Genomic DNA, 16,153 nt, shown 5'->3' with positions numbered 1-16,153 from the left:
CAAAACACCCCAAAAATCACCCAAACACCCCAAAAATGAGTCGAAAGATCCCAAAAAATCACCAAAACAACCCAAAAATCACCAAAACACCCAAAAATCACCAAAACCACCCCACAAATGAGTCGAAAGATCCCAAAATATCACCCAAGTCCTCAAAATGAGCCAAAACACCACAAAACGAACCCCAAATCACCCCCAAGACCCCAAATCAGCCCAACACCCCAAAATTCAGATAAAAAGATCAAAAATATTCCAAGTTTGGGGGGTTTCTGACCCAAAAATGCCCCTCCCCCTCTCCCCCCCCCCAAAGTGACGTCTCCAAATCCCCCCCGGGGACCCCAAATCCCCCCCGGGACCCCAAATTGACCCCAAATCCCCCTCCCCAATCCTTCCCGAAAACCCCAACCCCCCCCCGGAACCCCAAATTTCCCCCCCACCCCCCAAAGATCCCGAACTGAGCCCCCCCCGCCCCCTCCCAGTGCTCCCAGTCCCGAACTGGGACCCCCAGGAGGGAACCGGAGCAGCCGCGGGTTCAACGAAACTTTATTGGGGGAGGGGGAACACCCCAAAAAATGGGGGAAAGACCCCAAAAAGGCGGGGGGGGGGGAGACCCCGGGAGGGGGGAATTTGCCCCAAAGTAGTGTCGACATCCCAAAAAAACGGGGAAAGACCCCAAAAAGGGGGGAAAGACTCCCGGGGGACCTGAAAATCTCCTAGAAAAGAGTGAAAATCCCAAATAAAGCGGGAAAATCCCATTGAGGGGGATCGGAGACACCCAGGGGGCCAAAAAAGCCCCCCCAAAACCACCCAAAAAATCGGAATAAAGGGGGAAAATCCCCCCGGGGGGAGCTCAAAAATCCCTAAAAAGAGAGTGAAAATCCCAAAGAAAAGGGGGAGAAATCCCACTCTGGGGTGGGAGGGGCAGGAGGGGGTCCCGGGGGTGCCGGGGTGGGGCAGAGACCCCCGGCAGGGCTCGAAAATCCCCCCCAAAAAATCTGAATAAAGGGGAGAAAAATGCCCCCCCAAAATCACCAAAAAACCCCAAAGAAAGGGGGGAAATCCCAAAGAAAGGGGGAAAATCCCAAAGAAAAGGGGGAAATCCTAAAGAAAAGGGGAAAATCCTAAAGAAAAGGGGGAAATCCCAAAGAAAAGGGGGAAATCCCAAAGAAAAGGGGGAAATCCCCAAGAAAGGGGGGAAATCCCAAAGAAAAGGGGGAAATCCCAAAGAAAGGGGGGAAATCCCCCCAAAAAAGGGGAAATCCCAAAGAAAAGGGGGAAATCCCAAAGAAAAGGGGGAAATCCCCAAGAAAGGGGGGGAAATCCTAAAGAAAGGGGGGGAATCCCAAAAAAAAATGGGGGAAATCCCAAAGAAAAGGGGCAAAATCCCAAAATAAAGGGGGGAAATCCCCCCAAAAAAGGGGGAAATCCTAAAGAAAAGGGGGAAATCCCCCAAAAAAAGGGGGAAATCCTAAAGAAAAGGGGGAATTCCCACTCCGGGGGTCTCAGTCCCTCCGCAGGTTCTTGAGCCGCTCCTCCAGGTCGGCGGTCGGCATCGGCCAAAGCGGCCGAGGCGGCCTCGGCCCCCCCGCGCCCCTCCCCCGCCGCCAGGGACCCCCCCGGGGGGGGCAGCGCTGGGGACACGGAGGGGCCAATCAGGGGCCATCCCAAAATCCCGCCGGGAATGTCCCAGATAGCCCCAAAATCGCGGTGAACGGCCCCAAAATGCCACGGGAATAACCCCAAAATCCACCCCCCCCCCCCCCTCCGAGACCGCCCCAAAAACGCCCCCGGTCCTCCCCCCCAAGGTCCCTTAAACACCCCGAAATGTCCCCGGATTGCCCCGAAATGTCCCCGGATTCCCCCCAAATCCCCACCCGGGATATCCCAAATGTCCCCAAATCCCGGCCAACGCCCCCAAAACGCCACCAAATCCCCCCAAATTCCCCTGGATGCCCCAAAGTGCCCCCCCTCCCCCCCTCCCCCCCCGGGCTCCTTAAATCCCCCGGAACGTCCCTGAAAATGCCCCCAAATGCTCCAAAAAGCTCCCCAAATCTCCCCCAAATCCCTCCAGAAGCCCCCCGAACATCCCCAAAACTCCCCCCCCCAGCCCTTAAATCCCCCCAAACCCCCCCCAGCCCCCCAGGACCCCCCCAAATCCCTTCAGAGCCCCCCAAATCCCTCCAGGACCCCCCAAAACACCCCCAGGCCCCTTCAACTCCCCCCCAAAAGCTCCTAAATCCCTCTGGGACCACCCCCCAAACATCCCCAAAACTGCCCCCCAAGCCCCTTAAATCCCCCAACCCCTCCCAGCCCCCCCAAATCCCCCGAGGACCCCCCAAATCCCTCCAGACCCTCCAAAATCCCCCCAAAATCCCTCCAGGACCCCCCCAAAACACTCCCAGGCTGCTTCAACTCCCCAAAATGCTCCCAAATCCCTCCGGGACCCCCCCAAACATCTCCAAAACTCCCCCCCGAAGCCCCTTAAATCCCCCCAAACCCCCCCAGTTCCCCCCAGCCCCCCCAGGACCCACCCAAATCCCTCCAGAACCCCCAAAATCCCCCCAAAACCCCTCCAGGACCCCCCCAAAACACCCCCAGGCCCCTCCCCAAAATGCTCCCAAATCCCTCTGGGACCCCCCCAAACATCCCCAAAACTCCCCCCCCCAGCCCCTTAAATCCCCTCAAACCCCCCCCAACCCCCCCAAATCCCCCCAGGACCCACCCAAATCCCTCCAGGACCCCCCCAAAATCCCCCCCCAAATCGCCCCGGGACCCCCCAGGCACCCCCTCCCCCACTCACTGGCCAGCTCGTCCGTCAGGTTCAGCCCCAGCTCGTCCAGGACCTGGGACACCACGGCGTCACTGCCGGACACAGGGACAGCGCTGGGACGCACTGGGACGCACTGGGACGCACTGGGACGCACTGGGACTCGCTCCATCCCCGTGTCCCCAAACCCCCATTCCCCAGGTGGCCCCGGGTGTCCCGTGAGTGTCCCCCAAGTGTCCCCTGGGTGTCCCCAGGGGTCCCCCGAGTGTCTCCAAGCGTCAACGAGTGTCCCTGGGGTGTCCCCAAATGTCTCCCAGGGATCCCCAGGTGTCCCCTGGGTGTCCCCTGGGTGTCCCCTGAGTACCCCAGGGTGTCCCCCAGCATCCCCAGGTGTCCCCACCTCTCGTCCTCGTCGTCCTCGTCCCCGAGGGCGTCGTCGATGGCGTCGTTCATCAGCTCCTCCTTCATGTCCATGAGCTCCGACTGCTTCTGGAACTCCAGCAGGATCCGCTGGATCTGCGGCAGCTTCAGCTGGGGACACAGGGGGACATCAGGGACACACAGGGGACATCAGGGGACAGCTGGGACAATGAGGGGACAATGAGGACAACGGGAACCCTGAGGGGACACCCAGGGGACAAGAGAGTGACCCCAGGGACACCAGTGTGGCAGTGGGGATGCCCAGGTGACCCCAGTGCCCCCCATCCGTGTCCATGGTGTCAGCATGAGCCAGGTGACCGCACCCAGCTGTCCATGGTGGCCCTGGTGACACCCCAGGTGGCCCAGGTGGCACTCACCTACCTGTTCATGGTGGCCATGGCCCTGGTGACACCCCAGGTGGCCCAGGTGGCACTCACCTGCCTGTTCATGGTGGCCATGGCCCGTGTCACGCCCCAGGTGACCCCAGGCGGCACTCACCTGCCTGTTCATGGTGGCCATGGCCCGTGTCACGCCCCAGGTGACCCAGGTGGCACTCACCTGCCTGTTCATGGTGGCCATGGCCCGTGTCACGCCCCAGGTGACCCCAGGCGGCACTCACCTACCTGTTCATGGTGGCCATGGCCCGTGTCACGCCCCAGGTGACCCCAGCGGCACTCACCTGCCTGTTCATGGTGGCCATGGCCCGTGTCACGCCCCGCATGGCGCTGGCCATGGCGCTGTTGGATTTCAGGGTCTGCACCCGCAGTGCCACCCCCTGCACGTTGGCCCTCATGGCGATGAACTTGCGCACGTAGCGCCGCGTCCGCACCAGGTCCTTGGCCATCACCCGCACCGCGTCCTGGGGACACGGGGACAGCGTCAGCGGGACAGCGGGGACATGGGGACAGCGGGGACACGGGGACATGGGGACATGGGGACACAGGGACATGGGGACACGGGGACATGGGGACACGGGGATATGGGGACAGCGTCAGCGGGACAGCGGGGACATGGGGACAGCAGGGACACGGGGATATGGGGACAGCGTCAGCGGGACAGCGGGGACATGGGGACAGCAGGGACAGCGTCAGTGGGACAGCGGGGACATGGGGACAGCAGGGACACGGGGACATGGGGACAGCAGGGACACAGGGACATGGGGACAGCGTCAGTGGGACAGCGGGGACACGGGGACACAGCGACATGGGGGACAGCGGGGACACAGGGACAGCGTCACCGGGACAGCAGGGACACGGGGACACAGGGACATGGGGGACAGCGTCAGCGGGACAGTGGGGACACAGGGACACAGGGACAGGGGGGACACGGGGACAGCATCACCAAGACAGCAGGGACACGGGGACAGCATCAGTGGGACAGGGGGACACGGGGACAGGGGGACATGGGGACAGCGTCAGCGGGACAGCGTCAGTGGGACAGCGGGGACATGGGGGACACAGGGACACGGGGACAGCGGGGACATGGGGACAGTGTCAGTGGACAGCAGGGACACAGGGACAGGGGGACACAGGGACAGGGGGACACAGGGACACGGGGGACAGTGGGGACATGGGGACAGCGGGGACATGGGGACAGCATCACTGGGACAGTGGGGACACGGGGGACATGGGGACACAGGGACAGGGGGGACACGGGGACAGGGGGGACACGGGGATACTGTCACTGCAGCAGCGGGGACACCAGGGCACACACAGGGGTCACAGGGACAGCAGGGACAGTGGGGGTCACATAGGGGACACAGGGACAGCAGAGACACAGGGACAGTGGGGACAGCAGGGATGTGACAGGGGACAGGGGACAGAGAGGGACAGACAGGGGACAGTGGGGACATCAGGGGATATCAGGACAACATCAGAGCGACAGGGGGAACATCACCAGGGATGTCCAGGGACAGCAAGGGGACATCACAAGGACAGCAGGGACAAGGAGGGGACACGCAAGGGATGTCACGGGGATTGTGGGGACAGACAGGGACAACAGGGATAGACAGGGGACACCATGGGGACAGCAGGGACATCACCGGGACATCTACAGACAGTGAGGGGACAGTGGGGACAGCCAGGGGACAGCAGGAAGGGACAGGGGACAGTCCCCTTGTCCACTTCATGTCCCCCTCAGTGCCCCCCGTCCATCCATGTCCCCAGTCCCTGCCTGTCCCCTTGTCCCCTCCACACCCCCAGTCCCCTCCATGTCCCCATTCCCAGTCCCCTCGCCCTGTCCCACCCCACCACATCCCCCTGCACCCCTGGTGTCCCCCGCTTCATCCCCAGTGTCCCCTCCACATCCCCCAGTCCCCTCCCCCTTCTCCCACCCCCCATGTCCCCCCGCTGTCCCTGCTGTCCCCGCTGTCCCCTCTCACCATCTGGCCCTGCTTGGCCATTTTCTTGATGTCCACGATGATTTTCTTCTCCTGCGCCTCCAACTTCTGCCGCTCCCGGTCCAGCTCCCGCACGGCCCTGGCCAGCGCCCGCTGGTTCTGCCGCAGCAGCTCCTCCGGCGTCTTCCGGCGGCCAAAGAGCAGCTCCATGGGGACAGCGGCACCTGGGGACAGCGGGGACAGCGATGGGACAGCGGGGACGGGGATGGGACAGCGAGGGGACACTGGTGGGACACGGCCCAGCTCCCGCTGGCTCTGCCGGAGCAGCTCCTCCAGCGGCCGAAGAGCAACTCCAGGGGGACACTGGGGACATTGGAGGCACCTGTGGGACACCTGGGGACACCTGAGGGACATTGGGGACACTGGGGATGTTGTAGATGCCCATGGGACACCTGGGAGCTTTGGGGACACCTGAGGGACGTTAGGGACACTGATGGGACACTGATGGGACAATGGGGACACTGGTGGGACACTGGTGGGACACGGCCCAGCTCCCGCTGGCTCTGCCGGAGCAGCTCCTCCGGCGGCCGAAGAGCAGCTCCAGGGGGACACTGGGGACACCTGGGGACACTGGGGACACCTGGGGGACACTGGGGACAGTGATGGGACATGGCCCAGCCTCTGCTGGAGCCTCCAACGGCCCAAGAGCAGCTCCAGAGGGACACTGGGGATGCTGGGGACGCTGTGGACACCCATGGGACACCTGAGGGACATTGGGGACACCTGGGGGACACGGACAGGGGGGGACACAGGGATGTGGTGGCATCTGGATATGGGGGAGACGGGGACAGGGGACACGGGGGACACAGACGGGGGGACGCGGGCCCTGGGGACACCGGGGACAGGGGGGGCCAGAGGAGGACACGGACACTGCGGACACGGCGGGGCGACACGGGGGGGACACGGACAGTGGGGACCCGGCGGGGACACTGGGGGACAGAGGGAGAGACACGGACACGGGGGACAGGGCTGTGACACGGGGGGACAGGGCTGTGACACGGGGGACCCCTGGGCTGTTCCAGAGTCCCCACTGCCCCCCCAGGCTCCCCTCAGGGCCCCAAAGTGCCCCCCAAAGCCGCTCCCGCCGCCTGAAATCCTCCCGAAATCCCCTTAAATCCCCTTAAATCCCCCACGGACGCCACCCAGGCTCCTTAAATCCCTCCAAGAGCCCGAAAATGTCCCCAAAATGTTCCCAAATCCCTCCAAATTCCCCCCAAACGCCCCCGGCCCTCACCCGGCTCCTCCCGGGCACTTCCGCAAACAGTGACGTCACGCGCGAGGCCGATCACGTGGCGTCAGGCGGGTTTCGATCACGTGACGGCGCCCCCAGGGGAGGAATGAACCACAGAGGAGCGGCGGGAGCGGCCACTTCCGGGGAAGGGCAGCGAGAGGAGCGGCCAGAGCGGCACCGCCGCGGGAGGGCGACCCCTGGCAGCGCGGGGGTGTCGGGCCGGCTGGGGGCAACTGAGTGTTCTGGGATTGGAAACTGGGCATACTGGGAATGGGAACTGGGCATACTGGGAGTGCTGGGAATGGGAACTGGGCATACTGGGAGTGCGGGGACTGGGAACTGGGCATACTGGGAGTGCTGGGAGGAGGGAACTGGACATACAGGGAATGGGAACTGGGCACACTGGGAATGCTGGGATAGGGAACTGGGCACTCTGGAGTGCTGGGAATGGGAACTGGGCGTACTGGGAGTGCTGGGAATGGGAACTGGGCACTCTGGGAGTGCTGGGAGTGCTGGGAGGAGGGAACTGGGCATACAGGGAGTGCTGGGATAGGGAACTGGGCACTCTGGAGTGCTGGGAATGGGAACTGGGCGTACTGGGAGTGCTGGGAATGGGAACTGGGCACTCTGGGAGTGCTGGGAGTGCTGGGAGGAGGGAACTGGGCATACTGGGAGTGCTGGGAGTGGGAACTGGGCACTCTGGAGTGCTGGGAATGGGAACTGGGCATACTGGGAGTGCTGGGAGTGGGAACTGGGCACACTGGGAGTGCTGGGAGTGGGAACTGGGCACACTGGGAGTGCGGGGAGTGGGAACTGGGCACACTGGGAGTGCTGGGATTGGAAACTGGGCATACTGGGAGTGCTGGGATAGGGAACTGGGCACACTGGGAGTGCTGGGAGTGGGAACTGGGCACACTGGGAGTGCTGGGAGTGCTGGGAGGAGGGAACTGAGCATACAGGGAATGGGAACTGGGCACACTGGGAGTGCTGGGAGTGGGAACTGGGCACACTGGGAGTGCTGGGAGTGGGAACTGGGCACACTGGGAGTGCTGGGAGTGCTGGGAGGAGGGAACTGAGCATACAGGGAATGGGAACTGGGCACACTGGGAGTGCTGGGAGGAGGGAACTGGGCACACTGGGAGTGCTGGGATAGGGAACTGGGCACTCTGGAGTGCTGGGAATGGGAACTGGGCATACTGGGAGTGCTGGGATTGGAAACTGGGCATACTGGGAGTGCTGGGATAGGGAACTGGGCACTCTGGAGTGTTGGGAATGGGAACTGGGCACACTGGGAGTGCTGGGATAGGGAACTGGGCACTCTGGAGTGCTGGGAATGGGAACTGGGCACACTGGGAGTGCGGGGAGTGGGAACTGGGCACACTGGGAGGAGGGAACTGGGCATACTGGGAGTGCTGAGGAATGGAGCTGGGCCCATTCCAGTTTAACCAGTGACACCCACACCCCCCTCCCAGTATAACCAGTAACACCCACGCCCCCCTCCCACTATACCCAGTATCAAGCAGTCCAACCAGTGAGACCCACATCCACTTCCCAGCATGAACCAGTATAACCAGTACCACCCACTGCATCCCTCCCAGTATACCCAGTATAAACCAGTACTACCCCCCTCCAGCATAACCCAGTATAACCAGTAACATCCCCTGCATACCTCCCAGTATAACCCAGTATAGCCCACTGTAACCAGTAGCATCCCCCTCCCAGTATAACCAGTATAACCAGCCACCCTCCCAATATAACCAGTAACACCTTCCTCCCAATATAACCAGTATAACCCAGTATAACCAGTCACCCTCCCAGTATAACCAGCCACCCTCCCAGTATAACCAGTAACACCTTCCTCCCAATATAACCAGTATAACCCAGTAAAACCCCCCAGTATAGCCCAGTATAACCCAATAACACCCACTGGGTCCCTCCCAGTATAGACCAGTACAACCAGTAACATCCTCACACCCTGTTCCCAGTATAGCCCAGTATAACCAGTAACACCCCCCCTCCAAGTATAACCAGTATAACCAGTAACACCCCCCAGTATAACCCAGTATAGCCCAGTGTAACCAGTAACACCCCCCACTATAACCCAGTATAGCCCAGTATAACCAGTAACACCTCCCCCTCCCAGTGTAACCAGTAACACCCCCCAGTATAGCCCAGTACAGCCCAGTGTAACCAGTAACACCCCCTAGTATAACTCAGTATAGCCCAGTATAACGAGTAACACCCCCCAGTATAACCCAGTGTAACCAATAACAGCCCCCAGTATAGGCCAGTATAGCCCAGTGTAACCAGTAACACTCCCCAGTATAGCCCAGTATAACCAGTAGCACCCCCAGTACAGCCCAGTATAACCAGTAACACCCCCCAGTATAACCTAGTGTAACCAGTAACACCCCCCAGTATAACCCAGTACAGCCCAGTGTAACCAGTAACACCCCCCAGTACAGCCCAGTATAGCCCAGTGTAACCAGTAACACTCCCCCTCCCAGTATGACCCAGCACAGCCCAGTATAACCAGTAACACCCTTCAGTATAGCCCAGTATAACCAATAACACCCTTCAGTATAGCCCAGTGTAACTAGTAACACCCCCCAGTATAACCCAGTATAACCAGTAACACTCCCCCTCCCAGTATAACCAGTAACACCCTCCAGTATAGCCCAGTATAACCAGTAACACCCCTCCAGTACAGCCCAGTATAACCAGTAACACTCCCCCTCCCAGTATAGCCCACTATAATCAGTAACACCCCCCAGTACAGCCCAGTATAACCAGTAACACCCCCCAGTATAGCCCAGTACAGCCCAGTATAACCAGTAACACCCCCCAGTATAGCCCAGTATAACCAGTAACACTCCCCCTCCCAGTCTAACCCCGTCACGGCCCCCTCCCAGTCCCCACCAGTCCGACCAGTGCGGCCCAGTTCGTTCCCTTCGCTCTTTAATCTCGGCCGAGCAGCGCTGGGGGAGGGGCAGGGGGGAGGGGCCCCCCCGCCCCCGGGGGGGAATAAATAGGGGGGGGCGGGCGGGGCCGGGGCTTTTTGGGGTTGTTTTGGGGTTTTTTGGGGATTTTGGGGGGTCCCTCGAGGCAGCGCTGCAGGAAGCGACCCCCACGTCCCCCAGCGGGGTTTGGGGGGTCCCAAGGGGAGCTGGGGTCTTTTTGGGGGGGGGATTTGGGGTTTTTTTTTTGGGGGGGGAGGAATTTGGGGGTTTTTTTTGGGGCCACTCGAGGTCAGTGGGGTTTTTTGGGGGGGCCCTGGAGGGGTTTTGGGGGTTCACCCCCACAAAGCCCCCAGGAGGTCCTGGGCTGGTCTGGGGGGGGTCCTGGGCTGGTCTGGGGGGGGTCCGTGGTTTTGGGGTTTTTTTGGGGGGGGGGGGGGAATCACTTGAGGCAGCGCTCGGGATCAGCAGCCCCCATAAACCCCCCCCAGCTGGCTCCCGGTGGGTTTGGGGGATCCGGGGTTGGTTTGGGGGGGGTCGGGGAGGGTCAGGGAGCTTTGGGGTTTTTTTGGGGGATCCCCTGGGGTTTTTTTGGGGGGGTCACTCCAGGCAGCGCTCGGGCTCAGCGGCCCCCACAAACCCCCCCCAGCCAACGGGAGGTTTGCGGGCTCCAGCCTTGGTTTGGGGGGGTTGGTGGAGTTTGGGGTTTTTTCGGGGGGTCCCTGGGGAGGGCTTTTGGGGTTTTTTGGGGGGGGGGGGTCACTTGAGGCAGCGCTCGAAGTAGGTGGCCCCCACGTAGCCCCCCCGCAGCGAGCGCTGCACGTTCTGCTCGAAGAGGCGCCGGTTGCTCTGCAGGACCTCGGCCGCCTCTTTGTTCAGGGGGTCCTCGGGGTTCGGCTCCTGCTCAGGGCGAAATTTAGGGTTGGGGGAGCCCCAAAATGTGGGGAGGGGACCCCCAGAATTCCTCAACAACCCCCCCGACCCCAAAACCCCCTTGTTTGGGGGGTCCCGGAGGTTTTTGGCTCCTATTTTGGGGGGGGGATCCAGCACCTTTTGTTCAGGGGGGTCTTTGAGGTTCGGCTCCTGGTTTTTGGGGGGGTTCAGGGCTGGGGGGGGCCCTTTAGGAAATTTAGGGTTGGGGGGGTCCCAAAATCTGGGGGGGGGGGACCCCAGAACCCCTTAAAACCCCCCAGAGGCCAGAACCCCTCGCTTGGGGGTGCCCAGGGGTTGGCTCCTGGCTTTGGGGGGAACTCAGGGGGGACCCCACAGCCCCAACCCCCCCAGGGACCCCTTCACACCCCCCAGGGCCCCCTGAACCCTCCCAGGTGTCCCCAAACACCCCCAGGTGCCCCCCCCATGTTCCCAAGCCCCCCAGGTGCCCCCATGAGGTGCCCCCCCAGTGTCCTCGAGGTGTCCCCAAGGCCCCCAGGTGTGTCCCCAGGTGTCCCTGAGATGTCCCCAAGGTGTCCCCAGGCATCACCAAGGCCCCCAGGTGTCCCCAGATGTCCCTAAGGTGCCCCCAGGTGTGTCTCCAAGGCCCCCAGGTGTCCTTGAGGTGCCCCCAGATGTCCCCAGGTGTGTCCCCGAGGTGTCCCCAGGGCCCCCACATGTCCCCAGGTGTCCCTGAGGTGTCCCCAGGTGTCCCTGAGGTGTCCCCAAGGCCCCCAGGTGTGTCCCCAGGTGTCCCCGAGGTCTCCCCGAGGCCCCCAGGTGTCCCTGAGGTGTCCCCAGGTGTCCTTGAGGTGTCCCCAAGGCCCCCAGGTGTGTCCCCAAGGCCCCCAGGTGTCCCCCCTCACCAGGAACAGGTACTGGAGGCCGTAGATGATGGAGTTGATGGTCAGGACGGGCTTCCAGTCCTCCCTACGGACACAGCCAGGGGTCAGCGTGGCCACCACGGCCACCACAGCCCCACCAGGCGTCAGTAGCCACCCCAGGTATTGGTAGCCCCCCCAGGTCTTCAGTAGCCCCCCCAGGTGTCTGGTGCTCCTCCCTGATGTTTGGTAGCCCCAAGGTATCAGAATCCCCCCCAGTAGCCCCCTCAGCTGTTTGGTGGCCCTCCAGCTGTCCTGAAGCCCACCCCAGATGTTCAGCAGCTCCCCAAGGTGTCAGCAGCCCTCCCAGGGGTTTTGGTAGCCCACCTACAGATGCTGAAGCACATGTTACCCCCCAGGTGTCAGTAGCCCCCATGCAGGTGTTGGTAGCCCCCCCAGGTATTCAGTAGCCCCCCTAGATGTTCAGTAGCCCCCCCAGGGGTGTCGGTAGCCCACCTGAGGATGTTGAGGCACACGTTGCCCTCCAGGTCGATGTTGGGGTGATAAACCATCGTCTCACACTTCACTTTGGGGGGGTCGTGGGGGTAGCCCTGGCCCACCTGGGGGGGAGGACACGGCCACCAAGTCACCCCCGGGGCTACCGGGCATGGCTCAGTGGCCACCAACCCCCTTCCCAGCCCACAGGGGACACACAGTGCCTCAGGGACCACTGGTCAGCGTTTGGTGGCCACCAGCCCCCAGGTACCACCTTTGACCCACAGGAGCCCTGTCACAGCTCGGCGGCCACTGGTCAGGGCTCAGTGGCCATCTGGTCCCCTCACCCCATCCCCATGGCCACTGGTAGCCATGGGAACTGGTGGCCACAAGAGGGAAGTTGGTGGCCCTGGGACTTGGTGGGCACAGGAGGGGTTTGGTGGCCGTGAGAGGGACTTGGTGACCATGGCAGGGGTTTGGTGGCCACAGGGGGGGTTTGGTGGCCATAGCAGGGGTTTGGTGGCCACAGTGGGGGGGTTGGTGGCCACAGCGGGGGTCCAGGACTGACCTTAAAGCTGAAGACGAATTTGCCGCCCTTGTAGAAACCCTGTGGGACAGAGAAACGTCACCGGGGGGAGAAGGGATGGGGGGACAAGGACGGGGGGGGACAGGGGGACAATGGGGACCCCAAAGTGACAGGAGGGGACAGAGAGAGGGGACAGAGGGAGGGGACGGGGGGGGACAGGGGGAGGGGACAGAGGGAGGGGACAGGGGGGGATGGGGGGGACAAAGGGAGGGGACAGGAGGGGACAGGGGAGGGATGGGGGATAGGGGGACAGAGGGAGGGGACAGGAGGGACAGCGGGAGGGATGGGGGATAGGGGGACAGAGGGAGGGGACAGGAGGGGACAGGGGGATGGGGGACAGGGGGAGGGGATGGGGGTGACAGGAGGAGTTGGGGGGACAGAGAAGGGACAGGGGGGTGACAGGAGGGGACAGAGGGAGGGGACAGGAGGGGACAGAGGGAGGGGACAGGAGGGGACAGGCAGGATGGAGGAGGATGGGGGACAGGAGGGGACAGTCCCCATCTCGCCAGGGCAGATTGAGCAAGGGGCCCCAGGGAGGTGGCAGGAGGTGACAGGGGGTGACACAGGTGCCAGGGGGTGCCAGGGGGTGCCAGGGGGTGCCAGACCCACCTCGTCGGGGCAGATGAGCAGCCGGAAGTGCAGGAGATCGTCCTGGTCGGAGAAGTCGATCTCGCACGTCTTGGGCAGGTTCAGCTCGTTGATGTCTGGGGACAAACAGGGACAACTGAGGACAGCTGGGGACAACTGGGGACAACTGGGGACAACTGGGGACATGAGGACACACAAGGATGTGGGTGACAGGGGTGACACATGGGGACCCAGGTGACAAACGGACACACAGGTGACACATGGGGACACAAAGGAACAAAGGGGACACAAGGGACACGGGTGACACGGCCATGACAACAACCCCACGAGCCCAACCCCCCGCCCAGGAAGGCCCTACTGGGACCAGAGCATGACCCCAGTGGGGCCGTACTGGGACCAGTACCTGCCCCTTCCTGGGACACTCCTGGAAGCAGTACCTGACCCTCACTGGGACCAGTACCTCCCACCCACCAGGGTCTAACTGGGACCAGCATTCGTCCCTCACCAGCACCTTACTGGGACCAGTATCTGACCCCCACCGGCACCAGTACCTGACCCTCAGCAAGGCCTTGCTGGGACCAGTATGTGACCCTTCCTGGGACAACAGCCCCACTGGGGCCCTACTGGGACCAGTATCTGACCCTTACTGAGACCAGTGCCTGCCTGCTACCAGGGCCTAACTGGGATCAGGCCCTGACCCCAACTGGGACCTAACTGGGACCCTCACCAAAGTCTTACTGGGACCAGTGCCTGCCTCCTACTGGGACCAGTACCTGACCTCCACCAGGGCCCCACTGGGACCAGCACCTGCCTCCCACTGGGGCCTAACTGGAACCAGTGTGTGACCCCTACTGGGACCAGCACCTGCCTCCCACTGGGGCCTAACTGGAACCAGTGTGTGACCCCTACTGGAACCAGCACCTGAGCCTTACCAAGGCCTTACTGGGACCAGTGTGTGACCCCTACTGGAACCAGCACCTGAGCCTTACCAAGGCCTTACTGGGACCAGTGTGTGACCCCTACTGGAACCAGCACCTGAGCCTTACCAAGGCCTTAGTGGGACCAGTGTGTGACCCCTACTGGAACCAGCACCTAAGCCTTACCAAGGCCTTACTGGGACCAGTACCTGCCTCCCACTTGAGCCCTACTGGGACCAGTATCTGATTCTTACTGGGGCCAATCCCTGCCCCCACCAGGGACCACTGGGACCAGTACCTGCTGCTCACCAAGGCCTTACTGGGACCAGTACCTGACTCCCACTGAGGCCCGACTGGGACCAGCATCTGACTCTACTGGGTCCAGCACCCAAACCCAACCAGGCCCCTACTGGGATCAGTCTCTGAGTCCTACTGGGACCAGTACCTGCCTCTCACCGGGGCCTTACTGGGACCAGTACCTGCCTCCCACCGGGGCCTTACTGGGACCAGTACTCGACCCCCACGGAGGCCCTGCTGGAACCAGTATGTGACCCCTACTGGGACCAGTACCTGCCCCTCACCAAGGCCTTATTGGGACCAGTATCAGAGCCCTATTGGTCCCAGTACCGGACCCTCATCGAGGCCCTACTGGAACCAGTACCGGGCCCCAACAGGGCCGTTAACGAGACCAGTACCTGCCCCCCACGAGGGCCCTGGTGGGCCCAGTATGTGGCCCTTACTGGGCCCAGTACGTGTCCGCCTCCTCCCCCCACACCTTTCTGGATGCGGAGCTGCGCGGCCGAGGCCTTTTTGCTGGAGCTCTTGGTGCCGCCCGCCGATTCCTCCTCCTTCTTCTGCTGCTTCAGCGAGAAGAGCTTGATCATCCTGCCGGGCCGGGGCGGCGGGGCCGGGGCGGGTCCGGGCCCCCCCCGGGGCCGAGGGAGCGGGGCCGGGCCGGGGGCGGCTCCGGTTCGGGGGGTCCGGGGGCGACGGGGGCCGGGGGCGAGCGCTGAGGGCCGGCCCGCTCGGCAACTTCCGGAGCCGCTCGGCAACTTCCGGAGCCGCTCGGGACTCTCCGGAACCGCTTCACAACCGCTCGGCAACTTCCGGAGCCGCTTCGTGAAACTCCGGAGAGGGTTCGGGGATCTCCGGTACTACTTCGGGAAGCTCCGGAATGGCTTCGGAACCACTTCGGGAGTTTCCGGAGTCACTTGGAAACTTCCGGAACCGCCTCGGGGATCTCCGGAACCGCTTCTGAACCGTTTCGGGACTTTGCTGAGCGGTCTTAGGGATGTCCGGAGCCGCTCGAAACCTCCCGAAGGCGCTTCGGAGATCTCCGGAAAGGGGGAGGTGGTTCGGGACTCTCCGGAACCGCTTCAGAAACGCTGGGCAATCTCCGGGGCCGCTTCGTGGGTCTCTGGAATCACTTCGGGAACCTCCGGACGGCTTCGGAACCTCTCGGCAAACTCCGGAGTCGCCTGGCAACTTCCGGAACTGCTTCGGAACCGTTTCGGGGGGTTGCGGAACTGCCCCGGGGTCCGCAGGCGCCGCTTTGGAACCGCTTCCGGAGTTTCCGGAATCGCTTCGGGGATCTCCGGAAGGATGGGGGGGCCTCGGGGGTCTCCGGAAGGGGCGGTTCGGGGCCTCGGAGGACTTTCTGGAAAGGCTCGGGCGAGCCCGAGGGCGCTTCGCCTTCTTCCGGAAGGAGATCGACTCGTTCCGGCGCTTCGACCCCGCTTCGGTGTTTTCCGGAGCACTTCGGGTTCTTCCGGAAAAGGAGGCGGAGCGAGGCGCTCCGAAAAGCACAGATCTCGGTCCCTCGGCTCTTTCCGGAACACTTCGGCTCTTTCCGTCAGCCCCTTCGTATGTCCCCAGACCTCTTTCCCGCTCCTCACACTCGGCTCTTTCCGGAACACTTCGGTTCCTCCCGGCTCCCACCAGCCAATCCCCCCCGGGGGCGGAGTTTGAGGCCCTTTCTCCCAATGGGCGCCGCCATGTTCCCCATGGGCGCGGCCATCTTTACTGAGGCCGGGGGGTGTACTG

The 16,153-nt window shown here is 62.6% G+C and overlaps 3 protein-coding genes across 3 annotated transcripts; all 3 read right to left on the bottom strand.

Moving 5' to 3' along the window:
* Nucleotides 1-1,417: 1,417 nt before the first annotated feature.
* CHMP2A (charged multivesicular body protein 2A) lies at nt 1,418-5,744 on the bottom strand. The gene is given in 6 exon segments (XM_039572665.1): nt 1,418-1,544; nt 1,546-1,631; nt 2,801-2,862; nt 3,168-3,298; nt 3,867-4,046; nt 5,568-5,744. Coding segments are annotated over 6 exon segments (669 nt in total). The 5' UTR covers nt 5,736-5,744; the 3' UTR covers nt 1,418-1,502.
* Nucleotides 5,745-6,822: 1,078 nt separating this feature from the next.
* Nucleotides 6,823-8,258, bottom strand: LOC120412278 (vegetative cell wall protein gp1-like). The gene has a single exon (XM_039572664.1). It carries the CDS (start codon nt 8,249-8,251, stop codon nt 6,896-6,898), a length of 1,356 nt encoding a protein of 451 aa, XP_039428598.1. The 5' UTR covers nt 8,252-8,258; the 3' UTR covers nt 6,823-6,895.
* Nucleotides 8,259-10,192: 1,934 nt separating this feature from the next.
* UBE2M (ubiquitin conjugating enzyme E2 M) lies at nt 10,193-15,162 on the bottom strand. Its single transcript, XM_039572655.1, has 6 exons — nt 14,886-15,162; nt 13,215-13,309; nt 12,588-12,626; nt 12,041-12,144; nt 11,570-11,633; nt 10,193-10,673 (listed from the first exon to the last, which is right to left on the bottom strand). Exons 1-6 carry the CDS (start codon nt 14,992-14,994, stop codon nt 10,533-10,535), a joined length of 552 nt encoding a protein of 183 aa, XP_039428589.1. The 5' UTR covers nt 14,995-15,162; the 3' UTR covers nt 10,193-10,532.
* Between the last annotated feature and the right edge of the window lie 991 nt (nt 15,163-16,153).

The sequence above is a fragment of the Corvus cornix genome, unplaced genomic scaffold (assembly GCF_000738735.6).
Source record: "Corvus cornix cornix isolate S_Up_H32 unplaced genomic scaffold, ASM73873v5 scaffold7, whole genome shotgun sequence".
NCBI lineage: Eukaryota > Metazoa > Chordata > Aves > Passeriformes > Corvidae > Corvus > Corvus cornix.
Note: the sequence above shows the minus strand (reverse complement) of the source record. Positions and strands in the feature narration are given on the sequence as shown.